This window comes from Falco cherrug, chromosome 11, assembly GCF_023634085.1.
Source record: "Falco cherrug isolate bFalChe1 chromosome 11, bFalChe1.pri, whole genome shotgun sequence".
Classification (NCBI taxonomy): domain Eukaryota; kingdom Metazoa; phylum Chordata; class Aves; order Falconiformes; family Falconidae; genus Falco; species Falco cherrug.
In genome coordinates this window covers 22,308,692-22,325,372 of record NC_073707.1, presented here as the reverse complement: position 1 = coordinate 22,325,372, position 16,681 = coordinate 22,308,692, and the positions used below count along the sequence as shown (strand labels likewise).

Sequence of the window (16,681 nt, the reverse complement as noted above, 5' to 3'; positions counted from 1 at the left end):
AACATTATACAAAACAGTACAGAATTTATAACTGAAAAGGTAAGCTGTTTATAAAAGATGACCCTTTTTAGAGGTAAACATATTAGACAGGAACTTAAGAGAATCTGGGATTTACCTCCAGCATCATCACTAGTTTGCCGACTCCCTTCTAGCAAATCACTTCCCACTTCCCCACGGGGCATAAAGAGGATCATGTCAAAACATCCTAACTTTTTCCATGCCAAGGAAACAGGCCTCATCACTAAGAGAAGACACCATACCTCACAGCTTCCACAAGACTCCGAACACTGGCCTAGAGCATTTGTACGAACAGCTACAGAAATATTTTTTTTAACTGACATAACTGAAAGAGAGGCTCACAGTTATTTTGCGGAGCTCCATCTGAAGAATGGTTATAGACTCATTTCATTGTCAGACTCCAAGGATGCAACTGAAAGGGCTGGAATAGGATCTGATCAAAGTCCAGCGCAATTCACTGCTTTTAATATCTTTCATCTGTTGTACAGATCGATAACCTTTTAATATCTAAATAAGACATCAAACTGGAAAGGCCAGCAAGCCTACTGGAGGGCTGAACTGGGCTTTCAAAAGGTCTTGACAAATCCAAAAAGGAGAGTGTGCAGGTCAAAACTAAGAGGTACAGACAAAGAAATCTGAATAGTACAGTGAATTAAGATGAAACATGATCAATAACATATGGTTGCAGTGGAAGGCAAAGAACTCTACCTCCACACTGTGTTGTGTAAGTGAGAAGGTTCCTTGGCAGATATGCAAGGCAATACTTCCCTCTGCTTGGCACCAACACGCCTGAACCAGAACGCCGTGTCCAGTGCTGGGCACCATGTTCTCAGAGCTATGAGCAAATCAGGGTGTTCAGAACGGAGCAAAAAGAACAAAGAGGTCTAGCAATTCGGACTTACGAAGGCTGACTGGAGGTCTGTAACTGGTCAGCCTGTGGAAATCTAGGAAGGGCACAGAATTCATACATGTACAGCACAGCTGCCAGCAGAAAGATAATAATCTGATACTTGTGTGAGATACAAACAGGAATAGTAAGACAGCTTTATTTGGACCTTCAGAGATCAAACTTTGATGGTAAGAAAAGTTTTCTGACAGTAAGACAGTTATTCACTTTGTCTAACAAGGTTGTAGAACCTCCATTATCAGCAATATTTTAAAACCAGATCAGACAAGTCCATCAGCAAAAACAACCGAAAGAGAACTGATGTGGCCCCTTAAGCGAGGAAGAGAGGTTCAGTAGTCCACGCCACAGTGCTCCTTCCACTTGTTTTCTGCAACTATACTCCAAATGTATGGGGTTTTTTTTTAATAATCTCTTGCTTTTACCTATCTATGAGGAGGAAACAATCTCACTTCTACTCAATATATCATTTCTACCTTTCTAAAACTTCTTTGAAATGAATTCCTACTTCTCCTCAATTAAAAAAGACTTAAAAGTTCAGAAAGAGAAAGCCACCTGCAGACTGTTTCCCTCTGCACTGCTTCTCTCACAAAGCCACAACCAGTCACAGTATTCTGGCCTGAATACTTTTGGAAATACTTCTCATATTTTCTTACACAAGCATGTTCTCAGCAGACCCAGAAACAGTGTTTAACGTCTAATTCCTCACACACTTCATTAGCCCGGACTCCTTAGTCTGGCTTTTCCCCAGCCAGGCATCCGTGCTTCTGACCCGCTCCGAAGTTCAAGCCTGCCTCTTCCCCCTCCCTCACTCCCTGCCGCACCTCCTGCGGACCCCTACTGCCCCCCGCTTTACACCCCCGTGCGTTAGTCACTTTAACTGGGTGAAGACCTCCAGTTCCCCACTGCGCCGCCGGGGCACCCCAGTGCTTGCCCGGGGCCCGCAAGGCCGCCGGAGAGCCCTCACGCGGCACCGGCGGGAGGCGGCCGCCCCAGCCCCCCGCGCCTCCCCACCGAGCCCGCCGGAGAGCCGGTCTCGCTGCGGCCGCCTCGGGGCACGGCCGAGTACCGGGCAACCCCCCCCTCCTCCCGCGGCTCGGGCTTGAGCTACCGGTTGTGGCGAGCCGCCGGGCACCGGGGGGCCTCCCGCTCCCGCCGGGGCGCACGGTGGCTGCCGGGCAGGGCTGAGCGGGGCGGGGGGGAGGCCCCCATGGCGGGCGGCCCCACGGAGAGCTGCGGCCGGCACCCCCGCGGCCTGCGGTGGTGCCCAGTCACGGCCCTGACTCAGCGAAACGCCGGCGGGGAACGCTAACCCGCGCCGCTTCCTCACCGGCCGAGGTGATCATGGTGCCACCCGCCCGGCCCGCGGAGGGAAGTGGGGTCCGCTCCGGCCCAGTGCGGTGGTGGTGCCGCCGCCCGAGGTCCGCACCGCGCCGCTGCCGCTCCGCCGCCGCCCGGCCCGGAAGTACCGCGCAGGGCCCCTTCCGGCAGGACCCCGCTGCGCCCGGGAAAGGCGCCCGTGGCGATCGCCTGCGCGGGGCGGCCGGGAAACGGGCAGGCGCGAGCGGGGCCGCTCCGCCTCCCGCGGCCTCGCACCTTCGCCTGCCGCCCGCGCAGGGGCCTCCGCGGCCCCACCGGCCTCCCCACACCGGCCTTGGGGGGTGGGCAGCACTCCCCCACCTGCGCCCAGTGGGTAGAGGGCGGCAAGGGAGGCTGCGGGGTCCCCACGGGTGACCCCATAAGGCCCAGCCTGCGCTGTGCCCAGACGAACGGCCGCCGCCGCCTGCCGCCCGCCATGACAGGCTGCCCGCCACGGGCGGCACCTCGGGGCACAGGCCTGAGCCCGGCATGGCAGGGGTCGGGGATTTTACCCCACGGGTTTCCCACCTTGCAAGCCGCCTCTGCGGGCCCCAGCTCCCTCGTAGCTGTGAGAAAAGGCCTCACCCCTCCCTCCCTTAAAAAGGAGGCGCATACAGGTGGCACCCCACAGCCCCTCACCAGATCCTGCCCCTCAGCCATCGCTTTGCGGCCCAGAGCGGTGTCCGAGCTCCCACCCGAAGGCGCCCCAGCCGTGGAGGAGCATGGAGTCATGTTGGCTCCTGCTTTGGCTTCATTAGAGGGGAAATGCAGGTGGGTGGATTTGCACCAAGGAAAATCCATCTCAACAGCAATGGTGCTGCGCAACAAGTGATCAAAGCGCCCAGACTTCAGTGGCACTGATTTCTACCCGTTTCCACTAAATACGAAAAAGTACTTTCTGAAGGGCTTGAATTCCTCGAGGAAAAAAATGGCCTCAGTTAGTAAATGTTATTAATGTAAGTTATCAGAGCCCTACCCATGGCGCCAAGAGGATCACACCTCCGCTCTTCTCACACAGCTGAGAAGATCTCCAGCCTTCCCCGCTGCCCGTAGGTGCGCAGCCTGCCTGACCTGCACACCGACCAGTTCTGCTGATCTTCTGGATACCATATACTGGGGTCACTTCCATTCCCTACCAATATACCCTTTATTTAAATCAAGAGAAGTATCAGTTAAACCATGCATAATGCTACTTCAAGTATAACACCATGGCAAACAAAAAACAAACCGAAGCACATTCCAGTTAGGAAATTAAATGTCTTTATTCTTCACAACAAATGTAAGATAGCAGTGCCCTTAAATTATTAAATCAATTAAACATGTAAAACTATCTGCTGCACCTCCACACGCCCAGCTAGTGGGGGGGGGGGAAAGAAAAAAAGAATTCAAGTCATTTTTATTCCTCAAAGGAAAACAATACTTTTGGTCAAATGTATTCCCACTCATCCCTCCTAAACCCCAGGCAGTTCATCCGCTTCCACAAAAGTCTCACTGCAAGAGTAAACTTGTATGATTTAATCAAAATTTACCAGTAAATAAATCCATTGGATTTGTAGCACTGAAATAGGTTGAACTGCAATTCTGTACTCTTAGGCCACCTCTTCACTGCTAAATTCTAGGCGGCAAAGGCCAAATATTGCAAGAAAATAAAGATTCACCTGATTATACTGCCAAACCCTACTGGAGTCACCTAACCAAGAGCTTTATTGGATAAGTACAGGCAGAGGGAATCCACTGCACAGCAGACCTATGCACTCATGCCAGGGACAGAGCAGGAGGATACCTTCAGCTTGCTAAGATGCACTTACTGCTCACCTGCTACTAAGCCTGGGGTCATGAATACAGCCACCCACACCCACAAATACAAAATACATTTGTATTTTCCACCTGGTCATAAGCAAAGAAAACCTACAGAAATCCTGCAGGCTGGAACGAGAGTGGGTTCAGTGCCCTCTTTGCAGAGCCACAAGCTCTGCCAATGTCAGTTGCTCCCTAGGTTCACTCTCCCCGGGCCACACTCACACAGGAGAAGTGTTTCTGCTGGGAAGAGATGCAACATGCACTTCCCCAAACACTGCTCACATGCTTGGCATCTACCTACCTACTCCTCCCCACCACCTTATGGGGCAGCTACAGCACCTCACAGATGCATTTTAAACAAAGTTTTCCTACATAGACCAAGCCTAACTATTACAACACATTCAAACAAGCAGCATGATAACGCAAAGACTTGCGGAGCACACCTGGAAACATTCTCCATCTCTCCCACTCTACCCTGCCAGTATGCCCCAGGCATCTTTAGCCACTCTCTCTCAGCTAAAAGGCAAAGCAGCACCATCACTAAGGGGACTGACTCTAAACCACAGAGCCGCTAAGCTCTGCTCCAGCATTATCATCATAACCCCAGTGAGGTAGTCAGGCATCACTGTCCTCATCCTACTAGTGGGGAACCTGAGGCCCAGAAAAGTGGTTTGTTGGAAAATGTTGATGATCACAGTCATGAGCAGAGCAGGTAAAAAAAAGCCATCCCCTGCTCCAGATAAGAGCTAGAGAAATGCCAAAGGCACACTGCTGGGACAGAGCACTGACCGGAGCTGGCAGGACGGCAGACACTTCAGCTGCCACTGGAAAAAAAGGAGCCAGAGAGAGGACGGCCATGTGCAGAGGACATACCGACATAATACGGCTAATCCAGAGAAGAGGTAGGCTAAACATGATGGGTTGAGCTGGATGGAGCTCCAAAAAGACAGCCAGCCCCAAACAAAACCCAGGAGATTGTGCTAAAAATAAAACAAGACCTGTTTCATGTTGCATTAAAGTAAGAATAAAAAAGGTATTCTTAGCATTATAGTAATATTCCTCATAAACCAAGGATTTGCAGCTAATTGTGTTGCCCCACAAGGTACACAAAGCCCTTTGGAACTACTTAAATAGATTATATTTATTTGTGAAGCAGCCACATTTTGTGCTGCAGGCCACCTCCAAGACCTGCCACCACATGGCTGTGGGGATGACCCAGGTAAGATGGCATCAGACACACCTTACTGTCCATCTGCCACCCCCTCCCAACCAAGCAGTCCATCAGCCAGTCTATGAGCACCAAGGCAAGCACCAAGATGGCACTAAATATGACATTGCAGTCTCCATGCCACCATGCTTTCTTTTTTTTTTTCCTGATCAGAGAGAGGGTGGGAACTTCAAAGCAGCAGTAAAGCGGGAAAACAAGGCAGCAGAATCTGTTTGCCAGGGAGGCCAGCCCCGGCAATCTCAGCAGGGAACTTCGCTCAGAATTAGAAAGCACTCCTCATTCTTCAAGCAGGTGGCTGCATTTCACACTCAAAGTACCAACATCATTTCACCCAGGACACAGGATACATCCTCAAAGAGCTTCTTAGAAGCCCAGTGTCCAGCAGCAGCTCCAGGTACCCCCAGACAGCAGGGCGCAGCAAGGGATGGCTCTCTGGCATAGACCTCAGAGGCTGTCAGCAGCTACAGAAGACCCTGCTGAGTTAAGCTGAGCAGCTTCTCCCCAGAGTGGTGGGTCCTCAGAGAAGAGGGTGAGTGGGCATGCACCAGCTCCTCCTCCCACTGCTCCAAACCCACCAGGCAGATCTGGGACATGGACTGTGCTGGGCACCCAGGTGCTCTAGGTGCCCACACCTCCAGCAGCTTCTTCATAGTTTCCATTGGGGGACAGGCTGGTCAGAGCCAACTCTTCCTCAGGATCCCGTAGGTCATCTGCAAACAGCAGAGAGAGGTCAAGGAAGATCTGAATGGGAAACGCTTCTTCATGCAAAATGCAACTTTAAATGAAAAGAAAGCATGGGACAAAGCTCTTGGTATCGATTCACAATCTAAGCACAGCTGATCTTTTTCATAACTTATTTTCATTTTGATTTACAAACTCAACATTGCTTCAACAAACAAGGGTGACCTATGAGCAAAGGAGCACGAGGCCCAGCTCCCTGGCCACCTGCAGTCTCAGCAATCTCAGAACAAGCCGTGAGGCCATGAGGTATCACCCACCTGGCACTGACAGCAAGAGCAGGCACTTATATTTTCTGGCCCCAGAGGACACATCTCAAACCTGCACAAACTGGACATTTCAGTTGTTTCCTCCAACCCTTACGCTTTTTAAACATTTTATGTGTTTAAGAGGCATTTGGACAATGCCCTTAATAACATGCTTTAACTTTTGGTCAGCCCTGAAGTGGTCAGGCAGTTGGACTACATGATCATTGTAGGTCCCTTCCAACTGCAAATATTCTATTCTTTCTACAGTGAAAGAATTTCTATTCCCCTCTGTGTGCTCCGTCAAGCAGTATGGATCTCCACATCTCACGCCTTGTAGCCTCCTGCATGGGGGCACTTCTGCAAAAAGAAAATCACTGCTGGAAAAGGCAAGCAGAAGTGCCAGCAAAGGCTGAACGTTAGGCAATTCATTACCTGAACAGCTTCCTTTAGAATCAGGGAGCCCAAGGCTGGCTGCCCTCTTCCTCCTCTCCACCAGCCCCAAATGCAAGTGGTTTGGGAACACCCCTTCCAGCCATGTTTGCAGAAGACATCATGTAAGATCAGGGTGATGCTTCCAATTCATTGTTTAGACAGAGAGCAGTTCTGCTGCCAGAAACTCTGCCAAAATGCTGAGTTCTGAAGTTCTCCCAGGGGTGTAGTTGGGCACCAGACCCAACGTGGTTTTATTTAGACAAGCAAAAAGTCAGAAAACAGGGAAGCAGCAACACAGCAGCCAGCTGGTTGTCTTCAAGTTCTGGCCAAACCACAGCCAGGGAAGAGATGTCAGCTGTGGAGCTGGAAATAGCTTAAGGAAGCCACCAGCAAGGGGCTTGGGGACTTGAACCACCAGGGAATTGGTGAGAAACCTCTGACAGCCACAGCAGGAGTACAAGGGAGGGAGCTGGGCATACCTTCATGAACACTGTTTGTAGCTTTTGCTTCATGACCTTTTCTCCGGCTCCTCCGGCTCCAAGAAATGCAACGCAGGAAGGATGGAAGCTTCCACCTCTCCCTGTCTTTCCCCTCTTCTGGATAAATCGGAGAAGATGAGTTCAGACCAGCAGCGGTCAGCCCTGCTGCTCCCCCACTTCCCTGCTGCTGACTCGCGACATCTCCCCTCCACGAGCCAAATTCCTCACTGCAAAACCAGGTCCACTCCACAGAGCCCACCCCTGGAAAGCACAGAGCATCTCCTGGCAATCCTTATTTCAGTCCAAAACCTCTCTGCTACCCTGGAAATTTGTTCCCAGTGCTGACTTCTACGTTGCAGCCTCGCTGCCAAAACCATCCTGTATGCAGCCGCCCAGGGCAAGCAAGAAACCTGGCAGGAGCTCAGCCAGCACACGTGGCAAGGCTGGAGACTGACACAGGGCATGCCTGCAGAAGGAAGTTTTTCTTTTGTATTATCACACAGCTTCTGCCACATCAACCTATCTACTGCTCCCTGCTTTACTAAGTAGTTCCGGGAGAGACCTGATGGACAAACAGACTTGCAGCACGCTGAAAACTACAGCTGTAACTGCTTGCAAAATGCAGAGAGCACGTGGCCTCCATCAACGTATAGTATTTATTTTGGAGGATAACAAAGGTCTCAGCAAGTTACTACAGGCTTTCAAGCCATTATAGTAAAACGCTACAGTAGCTTGTAAAACACTACATCAGCGTATTTTATATGGTCTCCAACAGCAGCAGTCCAGCATCTCCATTGAAATATTATCCAGCCTTTCACCTGCTAATCAGATAACAAATGATAAACACTTCAGCGTCCTTCAGTTTAGCAAACCATTGCGACACTGAAGGGTTCACAGTGGCAGTCTTTCCTGCCTGTCAACAAACCAAAACCTCCAGCCATAAACATATGCTCCCCTTGCAGTGTGCAGGGACTCTGGACCCCACCCAGGCAGGGCAGAATAGCAGCCCAGCACATTCCTGCTTAGACCCAAGTGATGCAGGAACACCACTGCCATTGCTGTCCTAGCTCCACTGCACAAATGGCAGTGTCCAGGCTATTCCCAGCATGGGGCGGAGGGGAGGCTGCAGCTCCAAAGCAGCTGTCATGGGCAGAGCTGAGCAGCAACGTGTGTGAAGAGGAAGAGGCTTTGAAGCTGGGCTGAAGTAAAATGAGCGCAAGCACACATACACAGAGCCTTACCCTCTGTACACCTGCCAGCATCCTTATCCAGATGCAAGAGCATCTTTTTTCAGCTTAGCACAAGCTCCTTCTAAAGTCAAGAGGGGAAACAAGATAAGCTCAGCCCTGACTGAGGACATCCTTAGAGCAGCATCCCTAGAACCTGCTTTTCAGGGTGCTCTGCAGCCCCACACCCATCTTTCCCACAGTCCTCCCTCACTTCACATTGAAGATATTATAGCCCTTCATATATATTTCCCTCGCTTGTGGGGATAGCCATGGGGTGAAGGAGACCAGGCTGCAATGGAGCTGGTGCCCAGCACTGCCAGGTCCCCAGCTTCCCAGAGGCATGGCTACACTTGGGATCCCTCTGGCCACATGGACATTTTGGAAGGTGGGTCTCACAAGGGTGTGGAAAGAAGCTGTCCCTGTCTAAGGTTGAACCCTGCAGCTAATGAGCATCCTCATTACACATGCAGGTCCTGGGACACTTACATGACTAAGAGCACCAGGCAGAGCATCAGAGGTGAATTAAAGCATCGTGCCGAGTCCTCCTACCCACCACGCTTATAAAGTACACACAAACAGGCTGAAACACCTGCTCTGGCTCCTTCTGCTCCTCCTTCTCCACTGTTGGCTGTTACACTGGTTCCACATCTGCATGAAGGACAAGTCCATAGCCAACCGCAAAAATACATGTACTGAGCCAAGCGCCAGCAATGTGCAGGGGTAGAAGAAGGTCATGTATGCAGGGATGGTTTTCTGCCTCTGTAGCTGCTGTCCCACCAGGCTGCTGCAGCCAGTGGAGGTCTCACTGGCATCTGAGAACACACCAGAAATTTTTGCAGCAGGAAAATCATGAGGAAGACAAAAGCATGCAAAAGGACAGAAGCTAGAAAGGGGATCGTGCGTGTCTCGGTGAAAAGAGTTGACAAAAGACAGCCCTGCACCCTCGCAGTAGATCCTGGCCGTTTCAAAGCTCCTCAGCATTCAAATCCAGGATTCTGGACTGAGCTGATGGAAAGAAGCACCAGAGCTGCAGCCAACGCACCCCATGTCCCAAGGATCCCAGAGGGCCCTGTCAATGTGCTGCCACAGGCAAGTGCCAGGATCCCTGGGGGCAAAGGCAGCAAGACAGCAGAACACCAGAGCCCCTGGAAATGATGGGAAGCAAGCGAAAAGTGGAGGAAAATGAAAGAAGGGAAGAGGAAAGAGAAACAGCTTAAGACAGGCAGTGCCAAAGATCACAGTGAGCCCAGGCTGTTTCATGTGGCTGCTGTGACAGCAGAGCCTGCCCAGCTGCCCATCACCCTGCGTTCACACACAACCATGACGCCTCTCGCTCCAGGGCGAGCGCTTTTCTTCAGGGCCTGTTTGACACAGAGCTTTCATCCTGCCATCGTCACCTTGCTTAAACTGGCCACCAACAGATGACTGGGTTTAAACCCAACCAACCCCTTGCTGTGGTTCTTACTATGCAAAGTCAGCACAAGCATCTTCCTCCTGCAGGAAGGTCAGGTCCTGCCTGCACCCTACAGTTCCCGCGTCCCCAAGGACACACAGCCACAAGCATTGATGGCCACCATGTCACATGGATCACCACACTGTCACAGCTATCAGCTGACACATCCCTGCTATCCATGAGCTGCTCTAGTGCTTCCCAGTCCACTGGGAAGTTTGTTCTCCCCGGCTGCTAGAGCTGGGAATGCCACCGGAAAAAAAGCAGATCCCGTTGGGAAGGCTCTGATCCCAACAGCATGAAAGAGATCCCACTGGGGAAAGCCAGATCTGATTGGGTGGGGGGAAATCCCATCAGTAGCGGTTAGATCCCATTAGGATGGGGTAGATCCCACCGGAAAACGGAGCAAATCCCACTGCGAAAGCCCCCGGGGGAGCGAGGGAGGGAGGGAGGGAGGGAGGGAGGGAGCGGCCCGACCCCCCGGCGCCCCGCGGCCGGTGCCCCCGGTACCTGCGGGGTGCTGCAGGGCGGCGCGCAGGGCGCGGCAGGCGGCGGCGCGGCACTCGCGCAGGGCGGCGGGGTTGCCGGGGCCGTACCGGGCCGCCTGCACCGTGCCGGGCGCCGGGAACTGCCGCCGCAGCGTGGCGTCCAGCACCGCCGCGTCCTCCGCGTCCCCGCCGGGCAGGAGGACGCCGACCACGGCGGGCGGTGGCGCGGGGGGCAGGCGGCCGCGCACGTCCCGCACCACCTCCCGCAGGCGGGCCCGGGCCCCGCGGCCCCGCGCCGCCCCGCCGCGGCACAGCACCAGCAGCAGCCGCGCCTCCAGCGCCCGCCGCCCGCCGCCCGCTCGCCGCCGAGACCGGCACCCCGGCCCCGGCCCCGGCCCCGGCCCCGGCGGCGCCTCGTCGCCCAGGAGGTCGCGGGCGAAGGCGGCCAGCGTGGCCGCTGCCGGGGCCCCCTCCGCCACCTCGGCCACCAGCAGCACGGCCCGCCGCCCGCCCGCCCGCTCCACCAGAGTCCGCAGCTCCAGCAGCTCCGCCGTCGCCATCTCCCGCCGCCGCGCACCCGGCCTGGCACCGCGCACCGCCCCCGGCACCGCGCACCGCCCCCGGCACCGCCCCGCCGCCGGCACCGCCCCGCCGCAGGTCCCTCGGCCCCAGCAGCATCCCCGGGCCAGTACCCGGGCACCCGCTCCAGCGCCGCCCCCGCTCCAGCGGGGCGGGGGGTGCCAAGGAGAGCACCGTACCCCCACCGCCCCATGCACCCCAGCCCCGGCCCGGCCCCCCCAGCCCCCTCTGGCGAGCAGCCCCTGCCTGCTGCCGGGTGGGCACAGCAGAGGGGGCCTGGAGGGGACCCGGGGCACCCAGAGCTGCCACGCAACCAGCCTCAGAGCCGTGGCACAGGCTTCCTGCGAGCTTGGGCTCCTTTCCAATGAGGTGATAAAATTCAAGCAAAAAACGTGCTGCGGAGGGGCCAGGGAGCTGAGAGAGCGGTGAGCAGAGGCTGCGGTGGCTGCAACGTGGAACACCCACGGGGCCACAATAGAGACGCAGCTGACGGTGCACCCCAAGGGTACAGCGTGCTGCCCAGGGTGTAACACCCCGCACCCCAGGGCAGCGATGGAGTGGCCCCTCTGGCATCATGTGCCACAGGAGGCACTATGCTGCTGCACAGCCTGGCCAGCCACATTTGGGAAAATATTCCACTTTGGGAAACAATTACCCCCTGAAAGGCCATACCCACGCCACTGGTCACATGTTCCCCAATTCATGCACAAGTTCACAGCCGAGCTGCAGCGCCCACCTCACACACACTGAACCTCCGAGCCCCTTCCCAAACCAGTCCCCTTTGGCTTCCCCTCTGCAAACACTACATCCATCCCCCTCCATGCAAAACAGCCCATAGTCACAGCCCCGCCAGCACTGGCACTGCTCCACAGTGACACACACATGTCCCGTCAAAGCACAAAAAGTTTGCAGGGCAGTTTGCAGGGCTAAGTACAGAGCTATAATTGGGGCTTTGATGCTGGCACGTGTTACACAGCTTCAGCATGGGATAAGGCCAGTATCCCACGAGCTGGCTCTGCCAGCCAATGGCAAATGAAAGCCACATGACAGAAGCTGCCATGCCCAACCCTGGCGCTTACGTGGTGTCGGCGTGTCTGCCAGATGAACCAGGAAGCTCCAATCCACAGCACATGGTAAATACTTCCCCTGTGCCATATCAGAACAGACGCCTCCAAACAGGTAGTGTCTTATCGCAAGAACCTGGGAGCAGGTAAACAGCTCAAAGGTGCAAACGGCCAGAGTCACCTTGGCCGGTCACTCTCTGAGACCGTATGGAGCCAGACCATCTCTGTGGGATGGGCAGAGGAAGCTCCAAGAATACCGGGGGTGAAAGCAGAGCCCAAATCCATGTGTCTGCCCTGGATTAGTGATTCCCAGTTTGTGCATTGGGGCATGCTTGTGCCGTGAAGGCTGCTGAGCCAGCATGCCTGCTCCCTGCCTGTCTTCATGGCCACCCATCCCCACAGCCCAGCAGATCAGCAGCCACCATAGGGACATGGCACAGGCGTCGCAGTGCAGGTATGGCAGCTTGGGAAGGTTGCTGTGCGACACCAGTTTTAAGCCAGGAAAACATCTGCCCCAGGTTTCAAAAACACTACCCTACACCAGCATCGCAGGAGCCAGACAGCCTAGGTGAGGGTTTCAGGGAGACTTTATGCCCCGGGTCCTAGCAAAAGTAACTTACTCATTGACAAATGCTGATAAGTAAATTGGGAGGGGATAAATGAGAAGGATTAGGCTTCTCTTCCAAAGATCAGGGTCTACTATTGCAAGAGCTCATGCTGCCATGCCAGCATGCTAGCCCTGAGAGCAGCTGTCAGCGTGGCAGGGCTACAAAGTCAGACATAATTCAGCAGCTAAATCTGGCCTTACTGTTGTCCAGATTTTGTATTTACAAGGATTTTTTTCTCATCTGTTCAGAATCCTGCTCATGGTCCTGTGGAGAAAAGCCCCGGGTGTAACCAGCACCATGAGCTGTGCCAGCAGCAGGAGGAGGGGACAGGAGCAGGTGCTGGTCCGCAGCAGCCCTCATCTTGGGGTTTCTCTGCTCATACTTTCCTCTTCTACAGAACTGTTGATGCAGACCTCACAAAGACTGGTTCATAAGGCAGTCACAAGCAGGTCTCTGGGAAGAGGGACAAGCAGCTTTGGGTGCTCCCTGCGAGGAACAAGCCAAAACCAAACAGTTGCTTTGGCCAGTTAGACCAAGGAAGCCCAGGTTTCTTGCAGTTGGCTCTAAGGAGGCAGGATGCTCCCTGCAAACTGCCACAAGAAGACCCACAACACGTTTAAACTCCACACATGCTGCCAGCGCAGCCTGTGTGTGGTGGTGCCAGTTGTACCCTGTCTGATGTGCAAAGACCATTAACAGCATGGGTCTTGAAGGGCTCTTTTCAAGCAGTGCTTGTGCCAGTGACTTCCACAGACACCCATACTCCCAAAGTGCCTTGGGAAGTGGGCTTTAAGCAGGCAATTCCCTGAATTTATGGAGATGATTCCTGCAGAGAAGCCATAAAAAAAATTGAAATGGTATTTCTAACTCAGCTCAGAAGGAGCACCACTGGCTATTCTCTGCAGCGACCCCAAAGTTTAAACCACCAGCACAGCCTCTAGAAACTAGTATTTGGGACCAGATAGAGCTATTCTTTGTGGCCACTGCAATTCTCGAGTTAATTTTGGGTACACATGTACCATTGCCAGCAGAGGCTGGTTGGAAAGGTGAATGTCACCCACAATACCCAAACAACCTTGTTTACATTTCTTTACTCATTAACAGAGGTAAGATCAAACAGCAAATACAACTTTATCTCCCTCTGTGTTACCCAGAGGGGTACAGCTCAAACAGTTCAGAGGGAGTCATGAGCTCAGTATTTGCAGTACCCAGCAAAGTTACTCCAGAGCTCTGGCAGGCATCTGAACAAAACCACGGATGTATTTACAAGGCCTGACACTCCTTCAAACATCCCACAGTCACATTTGTAGAAAATCTCTACAGATAGCCCTAAATGAGGGTAATCACATCTCTTACATACGCCCATAGCTGTTCAGAGCAAACACAACATCTGCTCATTTTGCACTTCAAAGGAGGAGGATGCTTTTTTCAGAGAAATAGATTTATCATGTGTATTAGTAGTGCCTTGAAGTCTAAACAAAATCAAAGGTCCATTGGATTAGGCCCCTTAAGAGATGCATTTACCAAGACAAACCTCTCTTCTGAAGAGAGTATAAAGAGGACGGGGAAAAGGATTTTTTGCCAGTTTTGATGATAGGAGGGCAAAGAGGCTAAATGAGCAAGAGGGAATCCGTGGAAGTAGCTCTGAGCTTCCGTGTCCAGTGACTCAGCCCAGCTCTTCAAACTCTTCCTCTCAGCAGCATCAGTGCTCATGGGGGCACTTGAAAAAACCTCTGAGCCAGCTAGGAGCAGGGACTGACTGCTGACAAGCTAAGCCTTAGCAAACCTATGCACATGTCCTCTTTCACACATGTGTTCTCCAAACTTGCTTCCACTTACTGCTTTGGAAAAATACATTATCATTATGAGATGGTAGAAAGCACCTGCTTTATTCATGCAGTGCTACCAGCTGCCACCAGGAAAATTGCTATGGGGCACCAGCACTCACCAGGTTCTTCATCCACGGAGATCTTGGGTGCCCCAAAGAAGTTCCAGAGGAAGTAATTGTCAGTGAAGAAAATACCCCAAACCCCACCTATTCAGTTGCCCCGAATACCCCGGTCCCACTGATTCCCTTCCAGGCCCTGTCTCCTGAAGTCCTTGGGTCTTCCCATCTCTTCCACTGACTCGCTCCAGAACGCTCCTCAACCTTTCTAGCCCCTGAACCCAGAGTCCTACCCACTTTTTACCCACTGAAGCTTGAACTGTATCAAACCAGACACAGCTCCTTCCTGTGGCAAGTCCAGTCACGACTGAATCCAAATGGGATGATCGCTTTTTTCTGTCCCAGCTCCCCAAACCCAGCCAACTCCAGGGATGGCTGAGGCAGCCTGTGCCAACTCTGCTGTGGCCTGGATCCATCCCTGTCATCACACCCCCTCTGAGATCCGCTCAGCAGAGTTTACGCTCCATAAGGAAATAAAGCTGGGAAGCCCCCGGCTGCCCCACGGTTTAGACAACAGCCTGGCTTCCTGATCAAGCACCCTAAACCTTTCCCTGCCTCCCTTCTCCAAAATCCCATTCGCTTTGAAAGCTGTGCCTCATGCTGCCCATCTCTGCAGTTGTCCTAAGTTTCCTTATGGCACCATCCCTTTCTGGATGGCAGAGGAACTTAGGGAGGTATGTCTGGAGAGGACAGGGACCTGGCACATGGCCACGTGCAGACAGCCCATGGTGTTGGGGTAGTCCCATGCAGTAGGAGGGATTCTCTGCCTGTCCCCTTAGAGAGCGATGGAGGCTGCTCCTCTGCTTGCCGCACCCTTTGCTCCTCTACAGGGAATATGTTCAAAAACTGGCTGGCAATAGACATGAAATCAGACCCAAGGACCAAGCTGCCTCTTCTAGCTGTCCTGCCAGACCCTCAGCTGGACCCTTGCCTTTGGTTTGACAACAGAACACGGGACTATCTTCTCACAGCCACCAGCCTCCATTTTTTCCCAGTACACACATGCCTTCAACACCACTAGTCCAGCTTTGTGTGCCCACCCTTTGCAGAACCTCTAGAAGTTACCCCAGACCCCACCGAGCCAGAGACCTGTGATTGGGGATCACTGCCACACAAACACAGCCCTTCCTGCCTCCTTCCCACAAAACCCCTCCTTGGCACGGGCCAAGCCCCCCAGCTTCTCAGAACTGTTCCCTTTATAAAAATGACAAAGGGAAGATCCATCAGCTTCCCTGGCTGGAGTTGCTCCCAGTGCTGGGAACAGGATTTGGATCTGCCTGGCTTGACACTGTTGAACCCTGGAAGAGGCCACAGATAACCAGCTGGCAAGGCGCCGCTCTGGTATACCACAGGTCACCACAGGGCTGTTGAACTTTGCCCTATGGGCTACATAGGCATGATGGGCCAGATCAGTGAGGAGCAGGGCTAGACAAGTGTTTTTTTGAGATGGGCAAAACTTGGCTCAGGTGCTGCCTTGACCAAGATCTTCCAGAGGTAGTACTCAGATACTCGTATGCCAGAAGCCCACAGGACAACTGCTCCCTGCTGCTCTCACAGCATGCAATGCCAGCTGAGCAGAGCAGGCTGCTCTCCTCTATCCTGGGAAGAGACCTGTTACCCTTGGCCAGCTTCTGGGCCATGCAACAGCGCTCCTAATTCTTGCTGGAGCATCTCCTTTTTTTGCTCTAGCTGAGCTGGCTGGAGAGGTTTCAGGCCACAGCCCCTTGTTCCTGCTTTGCTGGATCACAGTGCTCCTGCTAGCCTGGCAGCAGAGCTAGCATACGAAAACTTGCCAACCCTGTATTAGTCAAAATGAGAAGGGTGTTCAACATTTAAAGAGCAGATCTCCCGTGACTTGCCTTTGCTGGGACTGCAGCAGGTTGGGGGAACAGTCACAGCAGCAAAGAGCTCCAAGACTCTTGGATATCTACCCAGGATTAGCTGAAGAACAAAGCATGGATGCAGCTTGAGAGCACCCATGGCATTCTGCCTCCTCTCCTCCTCAGCTGTCCGGGTGCCTACATTCCTCCCCATCCCAGCCACACATCCTGCAGCTACACCCCTTGCCTCTGCAGGGCATCCCTGTGCTCCCAGGTCTTAAAATTACCCAGT

At 53.4% G+C, this 16,681-nt stretch overlaps 2 protein-coding genes across 2 annotated transcripts in view; both read right to left on the bottom strand.

Moving 5' to 3' along the window:
• Window positions 1-2,409, bottom strand: part of PSMD1 (proteasome 26S subunit, non-ATPase 1) — a 75,638-nt gene extending 73,229 nt beyond the window's left edge. Inside the window, exon 1 of the mRNA XM_055723286.1 lies at window positions 2,253-2,409. Coding sequence (XP_055579261.1) covers window positions 2,253-2,268 — 16 coding nt within the window. The 5' untranslated portion in view covers window positions 2,269-2,409. The remainder of the gene's footprint in view (window positions 1-2,252) is intronic.
• Window positions 2,410-5,202: 2,793 nt separating this feature from the next.
• On the bottom strand, window positions 5,203-10,962 carry C11H2orf72 (chromosome 11 C2orf72 homolog). The gene is made up of 3 exons (XM_055723288.1): window positions 10,396-10,962; window positions 7,207-7,323; window positions 5,203-6,019 (listed from the first exon to the last, which is right to left on the bottom strand). Exons 1-3 carry the CDS (start codon window positions 10,931-10,933, stop codon window positions 5,928-5,930), a joined length of 747 nt encoding a protein of 248 aa, XP_055579263.1. The 5' UTR covers window positions 10,934-10,962; the 3' UTR covers window positions 5,203-5,927.
• Window positions 10,963-16,681: the final 5,719 nt, after the last annotated feature.

Excerpts from the sequence above, each read along its gene's own strand:
- C11H2orf72 (XM_055723288.1), bottom strand. The coding sequence starts at position 10,933 with ATGGCGACGGCGGAGCTGCTGGAGCTGCGGACTCTGGTGGAGCGGGCG. Across the intron at positions 7,324-10,395 it reads CGCCCTGCAGCACCCCGCAG|AAGAGGGGAAAGACAGGGAG; the intron begins GTACCGGGGGCA and ends CGATTTATCCAG. Across the intron at positions 6,020-7,206 it reads TACAAACAGTGTTCATGAAG|ATGACCTACGGGATCCTGAG; the intron begins GTATGCCCAGCT and ends TGCTGTTTGCAG.